Raw genomic sequence first — 15243 nt, forward strand, 5'->3', positions numbered from 1 at the left:
TAAAGATCTTAATGTTTCCTAGCTAAAATAGACATAGGAAAGTACTAATCACATGTTGTGACAATTCCAGACGAAAAGAAACCATACTGGAAAACACAGGGAATTACTTAAAGCTTTTCAGAGATGCAAGTTGCCCAAAGGAACACCAGTAGTCCCAGAAATCCTCAGGGAAGCACAGCGACGCACAACCATGAGCACTGTTGCTTTTGGAGCTGGGTGGGGGGCTGGTTCTTCAACAGTCTTAATGCTGCTTGTTACAGAAATGCAGGGTCAAGAACACACCTGTTTTCCAGGGTCAGTGCCTTCCTCCTTTCCCTTAAGATTAAGAGACAGGACTTCAACCGCCAGTATTTGGTAGCATCAAAGAACAGACACAGAAATAAAATAACAAGCTAGTCCCCAGGCAGCAGCTGCCTCAAATAATTGTTTTGCCTGTGTATTTCCAGAAGCCCCAGGCACTGGTCCTGCTTCAGTTACTGAAGTTTCAGCAACTTTCTGCCCTATCATCTCACGTATCCTGAATGCAAGAGAGCAATCTTGCCTGCCATGTACCACTGGAGACTTTACCAACAGAGTGAACAGTAGCTCGTTCCTGTTTGCCACATAACATGAAAGGAACTTCAAACCTTTTTAAACAGTTGTTGCTCCTAGTTTTTAGCATCCTTCTTTTAAGTCCTTATAGCAACACTGAGAATGTTCCTGCAAAAAAGTTTCAACAAAGCTGAATATGAAGTTGAAGTATTTCCCCCAATTCTACTCAAAGGTCTCTTTTTATACCTATGAGAACTACGTTAGCCGTACAGAATCATGCCAGGCAATCAATGGTCAAGTGGTAATGTAAGAGGATCCTCTTTTTTCAGAAGCACTTATCTTCCAAAACAGAGTCTTTACATGGGGCCCGAATGTTATTTATTAGATGGGTATGTTACACCACGCATTTGGCTCTATCAAAATACAAACAGTTGGACTGCTCTTGGTTTACCAAGTAATTCTGATCAGTCTGTATCAGTAAGCTCTTCCTTTCATAATGCACAAGTCTGTACTCCCTTCCACACTCACGTAATTTGCAGCCTTCGTTAGAAATTTTGTTTCTTTTCAAGTCATTAGTAAGACTAAATAAAGCAAAGACAAGAACTGGTTGCTGGAAGATCCTGATGAAAATACATTCAATTGAGCACCATTTAAAATCAAATTGAGACCTATGAGTTTAGCCACATTTTAATCCATTTAATGTGTGCCACATTGACTTCTGTATTGTTTTAGTTCTCAGTCAAAATATAATGCAGTACCAGTCAAATGCTTTACACAGTGTAAGTATATACAACAACAATATTACCTGTGTCAACCAAGCCTGTCACTTCAAACAAACATATCAAGTTTAAAGATTTATACTTATCTGCTCTGAATTCACATATCCACTGCAAAAGTAACAACACTGGCTAGGCTCCTTACACAGGAAGGCACACCATTCAGCTTAAATGGACTCAATTTTTTACTTTGCTCATTTAGAGGCAATTGTCATTTTTCTCTTGGGGGCAGGGGAGGGAAATGCCAATGCACCACATTGTTTTCACTAGCCTGGAAGAGAAAACACTTATATATATAGATATATAGATATGTATATATATACACACTTACGCATGTGTGTATATATATATACACGTGTGTGTGTACATATGTATATATACACACAAGTGTATATATACACAGAATATACATATATGAATATACAGAATATATGCACACACACTTCGCTCAGATTTGTTTACAAAATATGTAGCATTTTTATACCATCCAATAAGAGGTAAATGATTTTAAACAAATCTTATAGAAATGACATGTTATTGGAAATTTACACGTAAAAAAATCCAGCACAAAAAAATCCAAAAGCTAAAACAAGATTTTGCTACTAATCAGTGCTTCTATCACCCTTCAAGAAAAGAGAAACACAGTTATTTATATGTGATGTAAAGGCAACATTGAGGGTTTTTGTTTTTAAATTAACCACCAAATTTAACCCCCTAAGATTACAAAGAATCAAAGTTCATTTACAGATCAAGTGCAGTAAACTAAATGTTCCTTCAGCACAAAGCAGCACTAGAAAATAACTGGGAGAGGGAAGGGGGAGGCCAACTGGCTTAGCTAGGGAGGCAGCAGGTGGCTTCTGCAGCAGCCACACAGGTCAGTCTCCATCCTGAAGCACAGACAGAACCAAAGATTGTATTTAAATAATGATGACACAGAGTTGATGTGTTCAGGCCTTTGCCTAGCTTCTTTCAGCACTTTGACAAGCATTTTATATATTGGTATTATTCTGTATACAGTGGACTGTTTTTTGCTTTTGCAGTGGCTTGTCACTGAGAGGAGTCATAAGGAGGATCTTGCAGACAGTTCTGCCACTAACATTTACCACAGGTACATGACACTGCAGATATCAGAGGCATTTTTGAAATGTTTACACTGGACAAATGTGTGTTGCAAATGTTCCAAATGGCTTGAAAGAACACAGCCCATTGCTGGGGTTGAGGGAGGCAGATAGCCTGGAGAATCCATTGCCTTTACAGAAATGGAACTGCCACTTACAATCACATGGCATGTCCCCCTTTTTGAAGAGCTTGGTGACAATGTCAGCTGAACTCAGTGAGGAGTGGCCGGCCTTTGCATCAGATGTCTGTGATCCAAGCATCTTGCGGAGCCAAGAACATGCTGCTAGCAGAAGGGCAGTCTACAGCTGTGGATGACAGCTGTCATGCAGTCAGCAATGCCTTACAGATGTCACCTGTAGGAATCAAGCATTCCATGCCAGTTCACCTGAAGTCCCATAAACAGCAGAAGAAATAATGAAATGAAAGGGCCAGGTGGATCTGGATGTAATATTGACTATCCTTTGAGCATAGAGCCATTTTAGTTCTTAAATATGAGGCTTGACCAGTAGGACTCTTTTAGGCAAGTTGGAAAGGAAGCTCTTGTCTTGTGAAAATGAAAAGGAGATCTAACACTCCCTGTGCTAAGTTTTACAAATTAAGATTTTGTGTTCAGAAGGTAATTTTTCACAACTCAGTTCAAGTCAAGCTGTGTAAAAATGTTAAGAGGCAATAGAAATTTTTCAGCCATAACTTTACAACCAAGGACCAGACTTTGTAGCACAAAGTCAGGAAGGGCTGGATTTTAAGGTAGGCCTGGCCGGATTATACTGTGCTGGCAAGCAAAATGAGAGTAGTTTCTCCATTCTAAAAGCTATTTCAAAAAGTCATTTCTGGGGAGGTGGTAGGAGTGACCTATTCACAGGTTCCTTTTTGTGGATGGAAAGACTGAGAAGGTACGCAGATTTCCACAGTGGTCTGCAGTCCACATTGAGAGCTCAGTGTTGAGAAGGGGTAGGGCCACGTGTGTTCAGTATTCGTAAAAACCAGAAAACACATCCATTGGAGCTTGTTGTTGCAGGGGATAGAAGACTTATTCCATTATTTGTAACGATCTATATTCCAATAGCTCCAGCTGGCACATACAGCGAAGGAGATACATTCCATACGAAGATTTAACGCAACTCACACAGCAATCCGAGGAGGCATCCAGAGAAAAGTATGGGAAATGAATTCAGCCACGTTCTCAGAAAGTCTGAAAGTCTCCCTGGAACTGCAGGCACACACTGCAGTAAATACATGAGAAAGGCAGCCTTACTTTGGATGCCAGGAGTGCGGGGGGCTAGTGGAGGTGGGATTCTTTTCCTGTAATAGGAGCAGGGAATATCTCAAAGTATAGAAATGTGCCTCAACCTCATGAAGATGACAGTGGAGAGGTTCAGAATCTAGAGAAGAAGTGTGATTCGGGCAACCCCTTGCCAAGAAGGGGGCATCCTGCCACAGAGAGCCGAAAGTTTTCCAGACGTATGTAAGAGAATGTGCACAAGGCAAGCAAATGAGCGCAAACAGGGTTATGGAAAACACTGAGAGAATCACTCCACAGGTGGCTTGTGGCTCGACAACAGGATTGGCTAGGTAGAGGAGCACACGGCACAGAGGCACCTCAGAGCTGGAAGCCTTCCATGGGAGCCTCACACTGCTGGAAGATGTACTGTTGCTGGCTGAGATCCACCTGTGGGGCAATGCTACTGTCTTCATCCTCTGTTCCAAAGTAGTGCTCAATCAGATCAAATGCCTTCTGATAAATCTCTTGATTCTCATGGCTCTGGAGGAACTCAATTTTGTCGAGGCCTGCAGAGAAAAGAAGTGTGCAAAGTTACAGCTTGGTGAAGCATTACAACTAATGATCGTATTCAGTCTATTTTAAATATCACATTCAATCAATCTTTAGAAAAAGATCTGCACATTTCTATGACATTAGGTGGCTAGGTAATCAGACATCTCTGTGGTCAGCTATACCTGTGCTAAAAGAGTGTATGCGTATATCAATGGGGAATTCATGCTTTGCCTCTCTACTGTATTGTCCTAGAAACAAGAAGAGGGGACAACCTCAGTCCAAGTGATCCAGAAGGGCAGGAATCCCCTGGGTCCTTCCAGTCTAGCAATTTCAGTTGCTGTTAAAAGAACCAACACTCACCTGGACTCCTTCAGCCAGAATCTTTCAGAAACTTTTTATAATTTTTTTTAAAATAATTTTATTCCAAAATCAGAGTTAAAACTAACTGGTTTTACTGTGCAACTGGCACACATACAATGACTATATACCACAACTGAATTGACATGACATAAACACACCTTTATAGCCAAATTATGTATGGATTGCTTGCCACTTCAGTATTTTTGAAAACATAAGGAAAGCTATGAGCTTATAGACAGGGAATGCAGAATGGCCCGATAGCACAGTGTGCTAAGAGAACAGAGGATTAAGACCTCATGAAGTGGAGAGCAAGCACACTTACTGTATTCTTTGTACTTAGCATATGAAAGAGAGAAGCCAGCAGTCTACAAAAAATGCATTAAAACCCCCCAGTACAGCAAGAGTGTTAAATGGTGAGCGACTTACAAGCTCTTCACCTGCAGTCTTCTGCTAAGATAACCTTATTTATGGCATGAAAAATGAAATTAAGTTGTTCTCAAAGATACTTAATTGTACTGAGAAACACTACTGAGGTGGAGAAACAGATGTACCACACAGGACAGAAAATGTCCAGACTCAGCTGAGAGGGCCTTTTAACAAGAAAACTAACCTTAAAGAGTAGCAGTAACTCAGAATCAGGATGAAATGACTGCAGTAAACACCACAACAATAGCAAAGCAAAGGCAAACCAGGAAATTGCTGCTGCTGGCAGAATTCTGCAAGGCAGCAGAGAGGGAAAGGATAGGCCTGAAAACTGTGCAACAGAACAGAGCTCCTAAAGTTTATCTGCTGTGGAAGGAACATACTACAGGCTGAATGATACCCAGAAGGCTTCCTCAATGTGAAAAAGACAGGAAAGACCATCTGCATACACTGTCTCAAGCTACATGCAGAAGAAGAAAGTAAATGCTGAAGTACACTGGTGGATGGAAACTTGTCTAAGAACAGTTAACAGTGATAAGGAAATCAATTCAGTCTCATCTACTGAAAATCTAATGGATCCATGGTCATTGCTTTAAAACCTGCCATCCACAGACACGTTGCTCATACCGTATGCTTCCTCAATAAGAGCGCAGTAAGGATTAATGCCGGCGCCGCTGCGCTTGGATTCCTGCTCTCCAAGCCTCAAGATGTTCTCCAGCCCACTCAGTGCCACCTGCACAATCTTTGAGTCCATTACGGTAAGGAGGTCACAGAGTGGTTTGATGCATCCCAATTCTACTAAATATCTGAAAAACATTACAAACAATTAATCAGGTTCTATGCAAACTTACAGCAGATACTGTCATTTAAGCATCAAGGACTAAGAACCAAAACAATCAGATGAAATATCAACTTGATCAGAGAAAAAACTACAGACAGGTATCTGTATCTTACCAATTCTGCTAAAACACTGAAAATATCATATACATCTTCTATCTATTTTACATATTTCTTTACGCATAATTTAATTTTCTAGCTTGTATTTATATACATCTTTACCTGTAAGTTTTAAATGAATATTATTAATATGAACTGCATTGATTTGTTACATAAGTATTTACTTCATACAAACTCGCATGTAAGCATAGCATACTAGCATAAAAAACAGGAAAAACAATGCATATGATGCCTCAGTTTGCCATTGCCTCAGGGGCTTGGCCATAGGTCTCTGAGCCATTCCTCTCCAGTCTTCTAACAATTTATTACATTCTGAAATGATCACTGTGAAATAAGTTTAAATTTTAATTTTTTTTCCACAAAAGAGAAATGGGTCAATTAATGAAATTAAACATTACAGTTGAAATTCTCATGTGGTTTCTCTATACAGGAATGAATGTCTCATTCACAACTCAATCCAAAAAGGACATCTCTGTAGACAAACACTGGAGGCACAAAATTGTACACAGTGCCTGTCTGTACCAACTCTTTATAGAAAAGTCTTCCAGTTTCTAGATTACTAATTTGACTCCTTGAACAAGAACCAGTTCACCCAATTGCACTGAAATATTTGTACTATTTCATACTTGATCTGTTCAGCAGAGCCCCCAGATGTTGCATTTGTGATTGCCCAAGCTGCTTCCTTCCTTGTTCGAAACTCAGCCGTTTGCAAAATATTTATAAGAGCTGGAAAGATATGAGCATCAATGACTGTCTGCAAAAAAGAAATTACATATCAGGGTTATAACTAGAATTAGAAACAAATTCCTAGTGCTGGCTCATTTAATGTCTATGCTCAGGATGACACATTAAACAATGAAGCAAACTTCTTAATGGACAAAAATCAGTTTATAGTTTTACATTCAAAACCCAAATTATCTCTGGGTAAATGATTATTCCAGATTGAACAGATCAGGTAAAACTACCTTCATATGTAATGTGCCACTTAATTATATTTTGACAGCAAGAGAATGCCATATTTCCCTAACTTTTCCAGATAGAGAACCACTCAGCTATTAAGTCAGTAAACCACTAAGTCATTAGGATTCCCTAAAAAGAAAAAAAAGAATTCATAAGCCTGTTTTGTATGACACTCTATTTTGATTGGATTAGACAACAGGGCAAAGAAAAAACGTAATTTTAGAACTAAGAATTCTGCAAAGCAAGCAAACACCAGTATGTTCATTCCTGGAAAAAAGACAAAGCTACAGATGGTTTGATACGATGCTTAACTGCATAGCCTATCAAACTCATACAAGTCAAATAAAATTTAGCAGCTCAAAGTTTCTAATAACTTCTGGAAAGAACGTTCTGCAGTAAAAGACAGATGAAACCGCTTCAGTATTACACCCACGATAAAGATTTGAAACACTTCCCCAAGGATCACTAGAAGAATCAGGAGCTCAGGGTACATTTTTAAACAACTGTTTTGTAAGCACATCATCATAGTACTGGTAACAGCACATTCAAAGCCAAAGAGATTCTTTGCAAGGAGCTCCATAAAGTGGAACAGACTGCATCCAGCATAAAGTTACAGGCAGTTCTCTTTCTTTTACCCTTCCTGCTTATCTGGGCATCCATGCTGCATGAACTTGCAAATCCACATGTGCACAACTTTTATCAACAGTTCCATGAACAGTCTCCCTTACACAGAATGTCTGCTTCTATAAAGGCAACCTGTGGGCCACAAGTAAAAACACTGCACCAGTTTGACAACCATCACAAAACACAACTTAAAGGAATTCAACAACAGAAAGCTCTGTTTGCTAGCACTGAAAGGTTTCTTATTTGCTTTAGATTTGGCAGAAAAAGTGCTAGAAGAGTGAGAAGATTCAACATAAATCCTTTTCCGCTTTCTGCACTGATAAAGGTACTAAGCACTACAATCTCCCCAAGCTTGCTGCCAAACTCCACCTTCTGAAAGGACAGTAGCAGACACTAATAATGGAATGTAAGAAACCCCGATACCTTGGTTTCATAACCCTCAAGTATGTCTCCAGGATTCACTGATCAAAGTGCAACTTCTTCGGAATCTATAATAGCATATTTTGAAGGAAAGCCTTATTTAGCATAAGCTTCAATGTGGTGGGGAAAAAAAAAATACTAATGAAGAAAATAAAGCATTAAAGGAAAAGTGCTTGCAGCATCTATTATTTTAAAGCCCGTGTCCCACAGCCTTTTCTACAGTGGTTTTTCTTGAACAAGAATACACAATCTAGCTCTGACATTTTACGTGGAAACAACATTTATTCTAGAAGTAGGTCACACTTTCCTCTCAAGTACATTTATTTACGTGATAACAGAGAAACACTGAACTACTGAAATAGATACCTTTTTTCTCTTGAAGAAAAGCACACCTCAGGCAGAGCAAAACCCTTAAGGATTGTGGTAGGATGAGATCCTACAACCAAAGATTTTAAAAGTGGTAACTTGAATGACTTTTTTCCCCTCTTACCACAGTCTGTGTCTGATATGGAAGTGTGCTGAAAACTCAAGTAATGTGGTGAGTATAAAAAAAGCACTCAAGCTCAATACAGCTCTTAGGTAAAATGAACTGTTAAGGGACTTCAGTTCAGTAACTGGCCCTTGAAAAACCAAAGATGCTTTGGCCATTCATGAAAATAGGTGGGAAACTTCTTACTCGCTGCAAGGCTAAGGATACTTAAACATTCTTTCTGAGCAGATGATGTACAATAACTTTCTTATTTACCTATCTTCTAAGTATGTCTGAAATTTATAAAGAAATTTGGTAACAGCAGGTCAACAGAACAAAAATTTAAAGAAACACTTCAAAAGAACACATCATTTTCAGCATCTCACATGGATTTGTTTAATCCAAATTACCATTGTGCTTGAACACAAGAACAAACTATTGTTAACAATCTGCTTTCAAAAGCAAACAAGAGCAGATCCACAGGAAAGTAAAAACTCTTCATATTTTTTCATCTTTTTAAACTTCCCAGTTGCAGCAGTGAGTTCTAGTTTGACTCATCTGAAGGAAACAATGTGCTTGTGTGTCCTGAAGACAGCACAGTCATTTCTCTGCTATCTCTTTGATGACCTTGCTCAAAAGCCAGGAATAATCAGACCCTGCCTGTTCACCTTCTCAAATGCCACTTGTGTTTCTACAGCACTCTATCACAACTCCCTCCACTTAAACCTTACTCTATGTAGTTGCTCTTCACATGGAATCAATCTGACATTTGATAGTCTCCCTTAACATCAATGCCCCATATATCTCCTGAAGATAGTTGTACACACAGTGCAACACCAAAGAATTATACTACAAATGAATTTTGTTTTGGTTTTATCCCTTTCCTTGGCATATAAAATAACTGTGTTTGATTTCAGGCTGCTACTATGCACTGAAACAGCATTTACAAGATATATTATCCGTCTGTTTTCAGCCCAATAGCTAATGCAGAGCCCATCCTTAAAATGATGAAATTAACACCAAAATTTATGCTCAACTGCATCCCTTCAGATACGCTGAAACCATTCTGACACACAACAGAATCTTGCAGAGAACTAAAATTGAATTTGAGACAAAATCTTAATTTTCAAATTTAATTTCAAACTGAACTGTAATACTCAGCCCTTCAACTAATCTGGCCCTCACTTTTAAAGAGTTTTTGTTGTGTCTTTTGTTTGTTTTTCTAAAGATGGCACTCGAGTTCTGAAAACTTCCAATAACTGCTCACCTTAGAAACATTCCATCCTTTTTATTTCTTCTGATCAAGTTTCTTCACTTAATAGCTTGCTTTAAAGAACAGAGCTACACAGAAGTGAATTTTTAGAGTTTTATTACATCTGCATCAGTGTCAAACCTAACTACTTTATAGCCAATTAGGGAATAACTCTTCAGCAGTAGAGTATTATAAGTCAATACATGAACTGGACAGCACTAGCTGAATTTTCTCCTCCTCATTTGAGTTTCAACAAATAAATCGCTTATAGTACACAAAAATACACATATAGTATGCAAACATCTACACATGATTCAGCACATGCGTGTGAAAGCAACCAAGTCTTACAGTGTGATCTTACTGCTCCTGCAAGCTGTCTCAGTAACTTTAGCAATTCAAAGATTACAGTCACCACTCTATCTGGCAACTGTGAGTACAGTCCTCCTCCTGCATCCTCCTCCTTCAGGCTGGAAATTTTATAGGTTTCACAGTAATTTGTGATCCAGAAAACACTTGAGATCTCAGTTCTAAATGACTTTTATGTTGTTTACACAGACACTAAGCCCATCCACTCCAAATTGTTTGTAAAGTAAACTTCCAGATTGTTTACACAAGGTTGCTACCTCTTCTCAGGAAGAACCTGCAATGTAATAACAGTACTGTGTTGAGGCGTCTGCAGCTTTGAGTCTCTTCTACAAAAAAATACAGTAACATGAACTGCTGAGGTTTTCAGACAGAATAACTGGATGAAAGGTGCTCTAGATCTACTGAATTCCATACAGCATGATATATGGATTTACCACACACAGAAGCTTAAAGCAGACTTTTATTGAAACACTAATCTAAAAATCTTTTACCTCAGTTTTGCTAGTCCTCAGACAAATATGACATTCTCAGCAATACTATATCTTGCTCCTAACTTTTTTTAAGTCCTGCCACTACAAAAGGAACAAAGGTTTTAGACCATTTGTGCAAACTATGGCATGGATCAATGTAATTTATACTTAAATAACTTCATAGTTTGCCTGTGTAAACAGCAACATTGTATGCAAACTACATTCTTCCTTTTCTACAGCCCCAGTCTTACTGTGGCTGTAGAAAACAGCCACAGTAACTGGCTGTCAAGTAACTGTCACAAAACAATTTCTAACAATTCTCAGCTTGCATCCTCACCCAACTGATAAAAATGCATGTCATTCAGTCTATAAAACCGACACACAAGGTAGCATTTGCTACACTTCCCCACATCATATTTCAGCAAGGATAAGAAACTCCACAGAAAAATATGGCACAGATCCAGATGCTACCATGCACAGCCATACTCCATTGTTCCAGATGTTCATGTGAGAATTTAAGGCATATAAGAAAAAAAGTGGTAAGTTTTTTTTTAACCTGCCAACAGAAGAGAACTCCTATGATGTCTTCACTGTCAGATACGGAAGGTTGTACCTGGTGTACTGCCTTTCATAGCTTTTCAACAGCTGCGAAGTTAGACAACATTTTCTGAGGCATCTGATAGCCTTTCATACCCTTCAGAAGGGTCGACAGTCAGGATTTAGCTTCAGTTGTGCAGTTCTCCTTCTGATTCCCAGGAAGATGTAGTTCCCCTTCTCCCTGACTGGGGAAGCTATCCACTGAAGTACAGCAAAGCTGTATACAAACTAGGAAATTAACAAACAAAAACTATACTTAGTGACAATCAAGACTGCATCAGGATATACACATCCAACCCAAACCTTAAAAGCACAGAAATAAAGAGGGGAAAGACTGCTGTACTCTATCACACTTTTCTGTTGCCTAAACACTGTTTGATAACACACTCTGAAAGGCTTTCACTTCCACCTTTGGAGGAGAAAAACACACAAATGCAAGCCTCCTGTGTTCTAAACATTAAATACACCCAATACAGCACTTACTTCCACACACTTCATGCATGTTAACTTACACTGCCTTAACACTAGAAGAAGTTTATTGTGTTTGAGTGCAAATCTAATACAGTGATAGACTGTCGTCTTATCTTTTAGAAATGGCAGTGAAAGCCTTTGGAGTATGCTATCAAACAGCAGTATAGACAGTATGAAAGTGGAAATGAATATAGGAGTCCTTCCCTCTAACTTTATATTTCTATGTTTACGAGTGGGTGGATGGAGGGAGTGTAATCCAATGCAATCTTAAGCACTAAATATAGCTTTGTCTGTTAATACTGGTTGGATAAAATACATATTAGATTTACTAAAATATTTCATTTTCTTCTTGTTGTTCAGAAGTGATTCTTAGATTGTGGTTTGAGCAATACCCAAAATTTCCATACTATTCTAACACATTTCTCTGGAGCAATAATCCATTCATAAGAATAGATTATAAGTCATAGTAATGTTGTTTACTATATAAAGCAGATATTCAACTTTTGGGAAAAGCTGAAATTACAGTTCTTTGCTTTCTGGCTAAAGATTGTGCTTGTTCAAAGTCAGTACAGCAGAAACTGGAATAGATCTGGCTACAGTTTGCCACCTGCCACAGGAACTATCAAACAATTCAGAAGTACTGGGGAAGATGGAAAAGAAATTTAGTTTAGAGCTGCATCTAGTATTTCCTTCTATAAGGAAGATCAGTTCTCAAGAAGTGATATTTTAATTCATGGCAAAGTGTAAAGTTATCTCTAAAATTAATTTCTACAAAGTAAGAATAAAGCAACTCATATGAAACAGGTTCATCCATGCACTTATTTCAATTATATGTTCTTCACAAACGGGAATTATCCCTTGTCCTCACTGCTACTGAAATCAGACAAGGATTCTACTCTCCATTTTAGCATAGGATCATCTTCAAGAATCTACCAATCAGCATATTCCAACTTGCAAAAAATTATTATGAAGTTTTTTCAGCTCAAACATTTACAATGATTGACACTGACTAGAAGTTACCTGAAGCAATATCTCAGAGAAGGAATTTTGTGAGAAAAGCAGACATAACAGCTCCAGATCTGATAGAAGGTTTCATTACACCTTAAACTTCACAAGACGAAATCTCCAGTCAAACTAGACTTAGAAGAATAAGAGCTTCTCCATAACCTTTTTATACATCTATGATGAGATTTTCAGCATATGATAATCACTGCAATTACACCTGTAGTTGGCTAATTTGTACTTCCAAGATAAAATGGCCTCAAGTATTCCAGTCAAGCATGCTGTAAATATTCTGAAACAGCCCTTATTTCAGTTTTCCTCTAATAGGCTTCCTCTTGAGGTTTCAGAAATGTAAGCCTCAGGATAGATATTGTTTGCAAAATGCCACAATCACCTGGATAGTTATCTTCCACCCACGATCAGAATAACTACTTATTTCCATTTCAGTTTTATGGCTGACAGCATGGACTATATTGGCTATTCCCCTGAGACAGCCACTGTTTCACTACATAGTATTTGTTCAAAGTTCAAAGGCAGTTCAATTTGTCTGAGCAGGGACAAATGAGTTATTAAAAAAGGAACTATCAATTTCACTTCTGAGAATTTTCTTCTCACATTTTTTTCACTGGAATTGGACGCAAATACTCAACATACAGCCTTCCGATATTGTCTGTGGCACAGTCTAAGGCAGGCTATGTTTAAATTTAAACACACTTTGTGATTTGCTTTACGCTACATTTTCTTCATGATGCAAGAGTTCTGAGAAAACAAGCTTCCGTCCACACAACCACAAATATTTTTCTATGCATAGCTAAGGGTTCTTCTCTACTTCCAAATGATCGCTTGCTAGAAATGAAGGTGCAATGTTAATGACTCATGGGATTACTTCTGCCATCTCTGCCTTCTCATCTCCCTTTCCCAATACAGAAAGCAATTCTATCCTGTTCTCAGTAGAAAGGGAACCAACCTAAACAGGCAATAAGACACCTTGAAACATTAAAAAAAAAAAACAACACTAAACACACAAAGATGTACCTAACAATTCTGTTTTGTTACATACAACAGATTTTGTCAGATGAAGATACTACATTATCACTTTATTGGAAAAAAAAAGTTGGGACAACAGCTTTAAAAGATAGAGTCTTACAAAAGCTGTAGTTAAGATTTCATCTAAATCCTTACTTTTGGATGTCTGAGCAGTATGTAACAGGTGTAAGACTGCTGTGCTAACAAGGACAGCCACTACTAATTGTTTCACTTGAACAGAATGATATGGAACAATGAATGTAGAAGGCACAGAAATTATTGAATTACTGAAATAGCTTCTAGGTGTACAAATTATCTCTAAAACTTGAAAATGAAAATAGAAATTCTGGCCTTTTGAAAAAATGCTCTATTAGAGAACTTTAATTTTTATTGATGCTTCAGATACTTGTTTCGTTACAGAATGACTTCTGTGAACACTTTCAATTCTCTCATGCTCTCTTTTCTCCATAGTTTGCAACATTCCTACATGATTATGCATTTTGAAGTACATCTCTGACAGACTGGAGAAAAACAAATGCATTGGGTTGGACTGTCCTGCAGAACTCCTAAGCTTAGAACTCTTAAGCCTCCCAGGAGAAGTAATAACCTAGACAGAAACAGAGAGGAGCAGCACTAAGGTAGTAACTGCATGGGTAAGGCATCCAAAAGATCCTTCACTGAAAGGAAAGCAAAGGCAAAAACATTCTTTCCCTACTACAAGTAGTACTGACTACCTTCCTTGCAGTGCTAACTGTACAACAATTAAAAGTGCTGATACAGGAAGAAGCAGTGACACAGTAGCTCACTTTATACAGTTCATCTTCTTCAACATTCACCAAGTCCACAGATGTAATACATAAGCAGTAGCACAGCCAGAATCAAAATTTTTGGAGCTCTACAAAGGTTAGATGACATGACCACATCCTTTTTGCTTCAAAGAAAAATAAATCACAAAAACATCATCTTCAGTATTAAGAGTAAAATTTTGACTAAGAAAGATAACTACAACTGCAGGTTTCTTTGCCCTTGGTTCCACCTCCATTTTAGTCACATCCTTGAATCAGATTAGGAAGACCTACAGTGTTTCACCTTCTGTAAGGTTTGTTTTCTCTCTTCCTTGCTTTCTAAGACGAGTATCTCTTAAGTTAGATAAATACCCACACTCAATTCTAAGCATCTTAGGAGAGACTGAAAAATCTTCCTGAAAAGTCTAACCCTTATTTTCTGTTCTTTCTGAGAGGTAGATGAAGATCTCATTTCAGTCAGCAGCTGAATGTGGTTTATGAAGAAGGTATAACTTAAGAGATCATAATGACCACCTGCAAAGCAGGTATTATACTTTTTTTTTTTAATAACAAATTTTCTACAGAAATAATTCTCTCACTTTGATGAAGAATCATAACACTTCGTGCTGACTCTGATGATACAGAATGAATAATCCAGAGATATCAGATATAAGACTAGTAAATGTTAGACTGCCTTACAAGGAAAAGTATACATTAGCAAAACTGACAAATGAAAAATATGGATAAGGCCGAGTCTTTGTGCACCCATGCATTACTTCTGCCTGGTAGCAGTAGTAAAGCAGTAGTAAAAATATTTCTGATGTCTAATATTTCTGCTATCCATTTCTATTCCTCAAAGAC

The 15243-nt window shown here is 38.1% G+C and overlaps 1 protein-coding gene across 1 annotated transcript in view; it reads right to left on the reverse strand.

Moving 5' to 3' along the window:
* Nucleotides 1-886: 886 nt before the first annotated feature.
* KPNA1 (karyopherin subunit alpha 1) overlaps nucleotides 887-15243 on the reverse strand; it is a 51764-nt gene continuing 37407 nt past the window's right edge. The window contains exons 12-14 of the mRNA XM_052701815.1: nucleotides 6567-6694; nucleotides 5611-5789; nucleotides 887-4214 (exon numbers count right to left, since the gene is read on the reverse strand). Of these exons, the coding sequence (XP_052557775.1) occupies nucleotides 4027-4214; nucleotides 5611-5789; nucleotides 6567-6694 (495 nt within the window). The 3' untranslated portion in view covers nucleotides 887-4026. The remainder of the gene's footprint in view (nucleotides 4215-5610; nucleotides 5790-6566; nucleotides 6695-15243) is intronic.

The sequence above is a fragment of the Tympanuchus pallidicinctus genome, unplaced genomic scaffold, assembly GCF_026119805.1.
Source record: "Tympanuchus pallidicinctus isolate F22 unplaced genomic scaffold, pur_lepc_1.0 scaffold40, whole genome shotgun sequence".
Classification (NCBI taxonomy): Eukaryota; Metazoa; Chordata; class Aves; order Galliformes; family Phasianidae; genus Tympanuchus; species Tympanuchus pallidicinctus.